An 11,234-nucleotide genomic window follows, 5' to 3' on the forward strand; every position below is an offset into this window, starting at 1 on the left:
GCTTCTGTGCTACTTATTCTATTTGCAACTTTATTTGCTTCTGTATAGAGTTCGTTTTCTGTTTCAGTTACAATGTTAAGGATATCAATTTGAGAAGAAGCGTCTGTGTTAATAGCATTATTCGCAATCTCATCCATACACTCGAGGGTTACGCCGACTCTGACGGTATCATTTTTTATGCCACATATAAAACATATTTATTGCAATCATAATCGTTGGAGTTTTTTCTAGCACCGTGTTTTGTGAGATAAACAGAGGATAATGATCAAACTAACTTTTAGTGCCTTATATTTTAGTTTTATCTTCATATTGTTCTGAAAGTTATCACATTTATTTGTAAGTAAAGAAAGCAATAACAAATACATACCTATTGATAGCTTTGAACTCTGAACTGTTTTTCGTTCAAATCTATAAATTTTTCAAAATTATTTAATTTTTTTATTTTTTTTTTTTGTAATTGTATAAACTTTTTAGCAATGTAGTAATGCTGATAAAGAACTAATTTTGTGTCAAAATGTCTCATATTAAATTAATTTCTTCAAACAATATATAACCCTCGAATTACATAAAAACCGCAACATGAAGTTCTTATAGATACCAAGAAGGTACAGATGCAAAATCGGCTTTCAGTTCTCAACATCATACTGTCTTTGTCAAGCTGACCCTACCACAATCCCATGCGCTCACAATTCGCGGCAATTATTATCTTGAACCTGATAGAGCTCTCTTGCTCACTATCAATCCTTGCATTTCATTGGTTAAACAATCGCAGCTCCGCCCAACAACCTTCTCTCATTGGTCGAATAACCACGCCTTCCAACTTCAAAGACTTCGTTAAGGGTAGTTCGCGCCCCGCTCACGTATTTTTCACCCTAAATAAACGCTCGCATTCGCAAAGTTACGAGCGGGCAGTACGCACGCGTCTTTATACTACGAGTACGATATAAGTGAGCAAAGTTTTCGTTTTAAGTGTCTTATATTAAATGAAGAAACAATGACAATGGACATTCAAAATAATTATCAAAGTTATAAAGAGCAATCACCTGATTCAAAAGAATCCAATCTGAATATAGAAAGTGCGCGAACATCACAATTAAAACCCGACATGCAGTCTACTGTGCTAAAGCAGGCAAAGGCTTCTAAAAGGTCCTTCGATGTGGCCTTCTTGATGATGCCTGATGAGAAACCTCGGCATCCTCCACCTGAAAAGCAGCTGAGAGTCTCCAAGCAGCTGTTCAACACAGAAGAGTGGGAGCAGTCCTCAAAGAGAGCATCAGAAGTATATAAGCACAGTGAATGTTCCAATGATAATACGCTAGACTCCAAAGACCAAGATGAAGACAGAGTTCGAATAAATAACAACATATCACCTGGTTTTGGTTCCGATGTTAACATAGATGTTGGCACTGATGAATATCCAAGTAAGACAACGTATGCAAGTGATTCTGATTCATCTGACAAGTCGCGAAGTCGGCCCAACTCCAACGAAAGTGCCGCGCGCCCACCGAAGTTTTTGCCAGAGTACAAGAATAAAATTTTTGACGATCCAACTCTGATCAGTGTGCAAACGAGAGCAAGGTATGAAAATAGATTTTATGCTAAACAACCCGAAGTTTCGCCAAAAAGCGCTTTTACGAAAGTATCTAATTTTGGATTAAGATCACCAATTCCAAATCCATCAGTCAGCCCTGACAGTTTGATGTATCAAAACTCTGTTAGTCCACCATTGGCTACTTCCCCGCCGGTGAATAACTTTAATAAAGCTGGATTTAGCAATTTATTAACACCCGCTCATCTGTTGAACGGACACAATTTCTTCAAATCGCAAAATATGCCATCATCATCTCCAAGCTATCCGGAATCCAGTCATATGCCGCAACGACCAACCGTGCCGATTAAAAATGTAGACTTTCACGGGAAGGCCGACACGAAAATTCAAATGTCACCGAATAAAATGAATTTTCTACCATTCAGGCCAGAGCTACCGTACCTCCCCGCAGGTTCAACTTACCCGTTTGGAGTTCAGAATTTTCAACAACCAAACCCAGATTTTATGAAGTTCTCGGCACCTCCTCGAGAGCCCGTTAATCCTCTAATAGCCAATCCGGCCGCAGCTATATTAAGCACTTTACTCCCATCGACTTTAGCTGCATTTTCGTTGCCAGCGCAAAATGTCTGCGCGAAATGTAGCATAAGTTTTAGAATGACTTCAGACCTTGTGTATCACATGCGAACGCATCACAAAAGCGAGTCGACCGTCGATCCAAACAGAAGAAAGAGGGAGGAAAAGTTGAAATGTCCCGTGTGTAATGAGAGTTTTCGGGAGCGGCATCACTTGACTAGGCATATGACAGCACACCAGGACAAGGAAGGTGATATGGACGAGATATCGCCCTCTCAGTCTTACAAGAAGAGCAAACAGTTTTATCCCCACAACGGCATTCATCAGAAGTAGTGTTACAAGTTTCGACGTTATTTCATGATATTTGAAATCGATTTTCGTAATTCAATTCTAGTACGTATTGAGTTTTCTCTCGATGCCTGTTAATCAGTCAGTGTTGTTATTGTTATCAAATCACTCTTGTGCAATATTAGTTGTAAGTATTTATTTTGTAAATAGTTTATTTAGATTGAATATAAATAAATCTTATGAATCATTTCTGTATTTCAATTTACCTTTAAAAATTTATTTAAAAAGTGGGACACAAGGATTTAATAAGTAAAGCCTTTGAATTTAATTGAACACGAATCTATCGTAACAAATAAACTGAACAAAATAAAGCAATCCGGGTATTGCCTCACATAGGTTTACATTTCAATAACTCATATTGGATTTATATTTAAATATTTACTAGGTATTGCTTTATTTGCCTAAGGAAATAATTCCACAGTGAGTCACTAAATAGTATAAAACAAAGTCGCTTTCTCTGTCTCTGTCCCTGTGTATGCCTAAATCTTTAGAACTTCGCAACGGATTTTTCATGGGTTTTTTTTTAATAGATAGACTGATTCAGGAGGTTAAGTTTTTATATGTATATAAACTAAAATTAAAACAAGCATGCTTTCTAAGCATTTTTTTGGAAATCAATATTATCAACCAATAGCGATCCGCCCCGGCTTCGCCCGAGGTATATATAGCCTACAGCCTTCCTCAATAAATGGGCTATCTAACAATGAAAGAATTTTCCAAATCGGCCCAGTAGTTCCTGATATTACTGCGTTCAAACAAAGAAACAAACTCTTCAGCTTTAAAAAATTAGTATAGATAAATTATATGACAGTAGATGCAGTCTGAAATCTAAATAACAATACTCATTAAGGTAACCGATTTTATGGCTATCTAAACTTATTGTGTGGTAATTTCCTATAAATTAAATGTTTTAAATTTAGTAAAATTACAATTATGTAAGGTCCTGTTGATTAATGTTGCTACAGCTACAAGGCTACGTCAAATGTTATCTAATAACCTATTTAAACATTAAATTATTTTGTGGTCTGTTTCAAACAAAATTTGTCTACGACTGTCGCCACGATACGTTAGGAATCTCAGTCTATTTTTATATATTTAAATTCAAATCAACTAGAATTTATTCATAAAATTAATATAAAAAACGGGCCTAAACGGTCGGTTTTTTTGCAATGATGATGGGTCTTAACGACTAGCATACATTTTCCCATGCATGGCACGCTTCGTTGGCATGACAGGTCACGCTACTCAGAACGCTAATAGGCACCCATAGAAACTGAAATATAGCGTAGCGTTGCTAATCATAAGCAGAGGGCGATAGATGAAGCTATCAACTCATTTAGAATATATCTAATCCTACTAATATTATAAATGCGAAAGTTTGTAAGGATGTGTGTGTTTGTTGCTCTTTCACGCAAAAACTGCAGAACCGAATGCAATGAAATTTGCTACGTAGACAGCTAAACAACTGGAACAACATACAGGCAACTTTTTATCCCGATATTCCTACGAGATACGGACTTACCCGGGTGAAACCGCGGGGCGCAGCTAGTATGATATAAATCTAACAAGGAATTTATTAGACCAAGGGCTGTTCAAAAATATCAATAACAAATAACGGCGATGGAATCAGATGCAATAAGATTCAAATTATGATATTTGAAACTAATGAATACTGAGAACTTGTCCACTTGTCTCTTATGATATTTAAGAGACAAGTGGTTCAAATAATAATTATTATGAATGAAAATTATACAAAAATAAAATAAATCAAATGATACACCTCTATACTTATGTGTTCAGTATTACTTGGAATCTAATTTGAAACGTATTGTTTTATATGGTGAGTTTTATATCATATCTCCAATCACTAGTAATCATCTTATATCTGACACTACATAATATGTATTTGGCTTCATGCATTTGTGTTTTATACAGTTTACATCTATTTCTGAAATATTGCATATAGCTGTCACTAACTTCATTCGTGGTACATATATAGCCTATGTCAGTGATTTTGCAGCTTCCTAATTGTGAAATTTTTTTGAAATCAAAATGAAATGAAATGTACAAAAATATAAAATATTCCTCTTTATAATATTAGTGTAGACTTTAATCGATATAAATTCGTTAGAAAGGTGGACGTCTATAAGATCTTAAACTTTTCAGTTTGCACTAACATAATCTTGGTCCACCGAACAAATTTCCCACCACGATTCACTACGACCAAAAACCCAAATGGACCTTAGTCCAAATCGGTCCTGTGAACAGATTCGTTCGCAAGCCTTTCGTCACGCGCCTTAGTCACGCTACGGAGATGAATCAATTATGTTACATTCGATTAGACGAGACGATAATATCGTATAACTAATGTGATGGTTGATATAATTACATAATTCGTAGGATGTAGTGCCATGTTGTATTTAGATTTAAAAGCAACCAATGGAGTATGAATAAGTTGTATTTGTTCAGTCGATATTTTATATTTATTCTTGCTGGAAGTTTGCTTATCTGTATCTTATATTATAACTAACAGTCTGACTTAAATGTAAGCTTCTGTCACAGACTATCTAAGATTATGACAAGACCCTGTCTGAATACATATATTTTGTTCTCGATCTAATTTATGGTAAAAAGTAATCTGATCGATATAACATCACAATAAAAAAAAAATGTTGTAATTATAGTATTTCAATATAAAAATACTAAGACAAAATACTGACGATGAGTCAACATTGATAGAAATAACCAGATAAGTGACATGACAATCATGGCAGAGAACGATACAAGTACAAAACGATAACCCTGCAGAAGTACAATGAATGCAAAGACTTTAAAAGAAAAACAGGTTCAATAATCATAAACACAGGTCACGGAGTTGGCGAGTGAATGGGCAAAGTTCGCGGTCCCGATAAATGCTAGACGAACAATATTCGTGCTGGCTCGCCGAGCTGTGAATAATTCAATAGAAAATATTCATATTGGGGACACCGCTACCCTATGTGATACAGGATGTTTGAAATATATTAAAATTGTGTTTTTATAGCCACATTACAGTGTTAGTTTTGCGTCGATCGTATTTTTGGGTTTCTATTTATTTGAATTAAATTAAAATTAAAATTTCAAGGAGTTTTAAATAGTATTGGTTGGTATAGACGTTACAAGAAAACTTAAATCAAATTTAAATTTACTTTTATATTCAGTTCCTCTACTTCTGTATGTATTATCATAGATTATCTGTCAAATTAAATTAGAAAATTATGTATGAAAATATACGTCAAAAAGTGTTACATAGTAACTTCTTCAGCATGCGGTGAAACTGACCCGGGGATTATATAATCATTCAAGTATTCTGTGTATTGGTATTTGATAGGTGAATAAAAAAACTGTAAATTATTATACAGTACATGATTTTAACGGTCCTCAATTTTTTCCTTGCAATTTTTCACATACGCTGGTAGAGTGATGAGAGCGCCTTTTGTACAATATATCTATGTGTTGTTTTCTTCCGTTATTTTATTTTGGTGTACAATAAAGAATTTATTATTAATATTATAATAAAACCTGATTAGATACTCAAAAAACAACACCCTGTATATGGAGAACATGTTTGCAACTCCTCTTGACGAATGTGTTCCGTAATACACAGATATATTTGAATATTGTTCACTGCTCACTGCTTACGCTGGCAACTGTTTATGTAAGGGAAACGTACCTACAATAATTTATAAAACTTTTTTTATGTTATCTGTTGAACTGCATCGTTTAGTATTTTTTGTATGTAAAAAGTATATATTTAAGAATAGTGTAAAACTGTGTAAATAGATTTCTCAGTGCCTACAAATTGGAAGCGCGTTACTTAAAACATAACAAAAAGTAACTAAACTTTCAAATACTTGACTTCCCGTTACAATCATCTCCGCATTCACTAATCCAATCATAATCTAAACATTTTCAATTCGAATGCCATCACAGACATAAATAATGTATTTCCGAAAGCATTTACAATATTACTTCGCGTCCGCCGTCCTCCGCTGCGTCATTACAAATGATAAATAGTCCGCACACTTCGATAATCAAATTCAAATTTGGAATCTGCTACCCTCTTTTTTCTTTTCAGCCTGTTTTGTATTGTGAGAAGATTGTGGCTTTATTAAGCGTGAAGGAAACATTGGACGCGCTAGGCACGTGACCCGGAACCGATTATGGCGGAGATTTGTATGTATTTGTATGTAAATAGGTGAGGGTGAGATAACCAGGCGTGTTGATAGCGATCGGTGTGATTGAATTAAGTGTGTCGTTTAGTTGTCTTGTCGGTTGGGGTTGATATCTAGTTTGAGTGATTTTAGTGTGATTTCTATAAGATAATTGTATTGTTTATTAAATTTACGTGCGTGCTTCGTTCATATCGTGATTAGGTAGACTTTTTTTTTATTCATTAGGATGCCATTGAAACATATCTAATTCTACACACTGTACTAATTTTTTACTTGCAAAGGTTTCATTCAATCTTGGTTACTTTTAATAATAGTCTAGCAATTCAAAACGGGAGCACACCAATGACTAAAATTTTATAATACTGTAATATTTTCAATCGATTCCAAAAAAGGAGGGGGACAACAATTCGAATCCGTTTTTGAGAGAACCGATTTTTATAATCCTTTTTTATTGGAAAGATGGTATCTGTTATGAGGTCTCATTTAAATCTGATCCAGTTCGGACAATTTGAAGACGGTTTAGTTTTTAATTTAAAATAATTAACTAAAAACAGGAAGATGCAAATTATAACGGCTATATTTCATCTGTTCTTGCCAAAACACTAACATAGCGAAATGTGTTTATTTCAAACAATGGCTAATAATGTTTCCTGGCTCGACATAGGGCAGAAGACAATGTAGGAGGCAAGCAGACGGAAAACATTGGTCGCAGTGACCGCGCACTTGCTCAATTTATTGCCCTATTTCGTAATTAATAAAGTTTAATATATAGTTGACGATAATTGACCTCTTTAGTCCTTAGGTTAAAGTTAGAAATCAATCTTCTCTAAAAAATCAACGTGCTAATAAATTTAGTATGACATATGCATAATATAATTGATTCCTTTGGTCCTTGGCTCAATCAAATAAAAGTCTGTTTCTTCACTACAAATTTAGGTACAGTAATTAGTATCATAATGATATGTAAATAAGTTAAAAATTATTCTTCTGATGAACACATAGATTTTTCGTATTTTGTTCACATTGCGGGGATGAATAGTGATTAAATTATACTAATCCGCTGGAATTAAATTTACAATATTTAATATTTAAAATAAAATATAAAACAATACTGTCAAAATGATCTACCCGAGGCGAGGTAAGGTGCTATTTAAATATAATTTATGTATTTATATATTGTTCATTTATTAATTTAATTTAATCTCATAAAGTGGATGATTTAATATTCTATTAACATTTTTGTCGTATTTTTCAATTTCTAATGCCATAGGTCATCAATAAATTGTAATATTATAGCTTTATAACCATAATTTAATGTGAAATAACTGTCGTCTGTTTCACTGAATAAGCAGATGGCGCCGACTTCACCAGAGTTAAGTTGAATTTACAGCTTCTTATTAACATTTATGTATTTATTTGGGGAATGCTCAATTCATATGAATATTCACTAACTGAATATAATATTATGAATTTTAAGGTTTATTATGAAAGTCATTGCAACTCTTTTTGATCGACTTCCAAAAAGAAAAAGAAGGAAGGTTCTATGTTCGTGTGTATGTACTTTTGTATGTTGCTTTATTATATATCTAGGACCTGCACAGTGCACATGTCAGTTGCCTATTATTTTAAAAATAAATTGATTTAAATGTTTATAATTAGAGCATGAGCAGCCGGCTTGACTTGATTCAGAGATTATTAATTTTACATTACATTATTAATCCCTAATGCGAAAGTACCTCTGTCTGTCTCATCTTAATGCATAATCTACTCAACCGATTTGTATGAAATTTGATACAGATATAGATATCAGATCTGTAAGAGCTATCTTATATCTCTATTGCTAATTAAATGATTCTAAAACAGTATTATATCTATATATTACTTTCACAAAACACCGCGTAACAATAATGAGACAAAACTGACAAATCTTTTGTTTCACATCTTCCGTATTATCCCACGTCATACCTAAAGATATTACAAAATTATACCAACCCACTGGAACGAGGCTGTTATAAGACGGATCCGAGTAGATAGCTGGCTCAGTTCCCATGTACTATAGAAACAAAAGCCACTGTTATAAATACTGCTACGACAAAACTTACGCACGTCCGGCGTGCGTAGTGAAAGGGCGAATCCACCTTTGTTATGTAACTATTCCACTAGATTAATAACCACATACCATTGTTTAACATTGTCATAAAGAGGTGGCGTTTGGGATGTATGAGTTATATGATTTAGAAGTTAATTTGCTCGGTTAATTGTGTTTGTAGCATACCTGGGTTGTAACAGAAAAATACTATGTTAATATTCATTATTCAGGCTAGTCATATGATATTCAATATAATATTTGTAAAATCTTATCCTGGAGTTATAAGCCAATTTTCGTTTATGAATATTAACAGAAAAATACTATATTAATATTCATTATTCAGTCATAACATATCCAATATAATGTTTGTAAAATCTTATCCTGGAGTTAAAAGCCAATTTCCGTTTGGAACATTATCTATACTTTTCAATAGATTTCAAACAATATTGGAAACTTTTGTTATTACCTAACTATATAAGACTTTGATTATTTCGATAAAACTAAGATTGTATCCACGTCACTTATATAAGTGTATAATTTATGTACCACAAGGCATTTATTTGCACGATAAACGATACTTGATATTTTTTCTTATGTCACCAGATTTTATTTGTATAGCGAAATATTTTTTTTAAGTCATAGCGGGCTACTGAACGACGGGCGAACGGACGGACAGAAACGAAGGAGCGATCCACCAGATCGCCTGATGATAAGCGATCACTACCGCCCATGAACATTCCCAGCATTAGTACCTCTTTAAAGGGTAAGGGATGGGGAAAGGACTGGGTGCGGGATAACGGATTATGGACATTCAAAATCTTTGACCACAACGACGAATTAAATATAGACGATTCAAACATTTACATTCCATTTATGTTCAATTTATAGACAGTGATCATTAAATTGCTGTAGCCGAAATAAAATACGAAAATGTAAAATTGCAAAACGAGCATATTTTAGAAAATAAGTGGCAACATATCATACGTTATCAAACAAAAACAAATGTATGCTTCGAGTGGATGTCACATAAAACCGGGAGCCGCGCTGATAGCAATAAAATATTGACACTCGATGAAGCAAAAAGATAGCTACGGGAAATATGCACGAATGCGAGGCTGTGATTTCTGCGCCAATGCTTTTGCGATGCAAAACATATTTTGAATTGGTTTTGTCTGCTAATGTGACTGCTAACCTTCAAGAGTATCGTAATCATTGCCATGGGCAAGGGCTAGGCTTATTATTGTACAATTGGGTTTTTGTACAGATTTATATAATGCGGTATATAGAAAGATTATTTATTTATTTAATAAGAATTTTCTACAAAGAATACAGCTCACTTTTTATATAGCTTGCTTCTTATACATTACTTACAGTAAATAACAACATAATGATTTACGAGTCAGTGTAGTAAAGCAATTATGGAATAACAATAATATTAAAGGTTTATTAATACAATATTCATTTGCAATTTGATATGTTACATTAACTGAAACAATAAATTATAATAGTGTCCAATAGCTATCGGCTACAGACACCAGAATTAATGAATTAAACTTTGTATTTTCTTGAATTTGACTTTACGCGAGTATTATACATTTAGAAATTAAATACTTTTTAATGGATTTTAATGTCATGTCATGTCAGACATATCAAAAGACCAGAAGACACTATCAGCCAATACTGCCAACATCCGGAAAAATACTCCACATACTAACTGCGGAGAAATAGGTGGAGGTAGTTCACAAACATCAATTTTTGTATGACCTTCAAGACATGTAACATCTCAGTCTCCCCGTGACCACGCTCGCTGTAAAGTGTTCGAAACGTCGGGTTAATAATATAATGAATAAATCGCGTTTAAAATCAATTAAACTTTATTATAGGTCGCCTGCACTTCACTTTGCTAGAAGTATTCAAATTCTTTACTCAAAGAAAAATTAAGTTCAAAATTTCAGATAGCAACGGAGGATCTTCTATTTAGCATATGAATTAAATACAATGAAATATGGTTCAAATTAATATGGATGTATGCCGCGGGCCGCTCCGGGTATTAAAAGTTGCATTCTACTTGTAACCCGACTAACTTATATATACTAATTATTTATACATATTATGCTTATTATTTACACAGTTAAATAAAAATTAAACGAAATCTGTACGGGCGTTCATTGGGTGTGCACAGACAATTAAACTAAAACCTCACTTCTATCTCATACTTAATGTATGGGAGTGTTTAATGTAAATTTTATAGATATTTCTCGTTTTGTTAAAAAAAAATTATTATCACTTTAATCCTAACGCAAAGTACTTTCGATAGCAGATTAAAGTTTTCTTTATATCTGTTATAGTTAGGGAATAATCGCCTGTGCACACTTAACGATTTCACTCTACCTAGTCTTGCCATAAATATTGTAATAAAGAAAAAAGAAAATTGTTAACTGCAAATAACATTTATTACTTT

General features: G+C 33.4%; 1 protein-coding gene across 1 annotated transcript; it reads left to right on the top strand.

Annotated features, from left to right (window-relative positions):
- The first annotated feature begins 994 nt into the window (after window positions 1-994).
- LOC119831346 lies at window positions 995-2,455 on the top strand. The gene has a single exon (XM_038354649.1). The coding sequence runs from the start codon at window positions 995-997 to the stop codon at window positions 2,453-2,455; it is 1,461 nt and encodes a 486-aa protein (XP_038210577.1).
- Window positions 2,456-11,234: the final 8,779 nt, after the last annotated feature.

This window comes from Zerene cesonia, chromosome 13, assembly GCF_012273895.1.
Source record: "Zerene cesonia ecotype Mississippi chromosome 13, Zerene_cesonia_1.1, whole genome shotgun sequence".
Taxonomy (NCBI): Eukaryota; Metazoa; Arthropoda; class Insecta; order Lepidoptera; family Pieridae; genus Zerene; species Zerene cesonia.

Coding starts and splice junctions, on each gene's coding strand:
- LOC119831346 (XM_038354649.1), top strand. CDS start 995: ATGACAATGGACATTCAAAATAATTATCAAAGTTATAAAGAGCAATCA.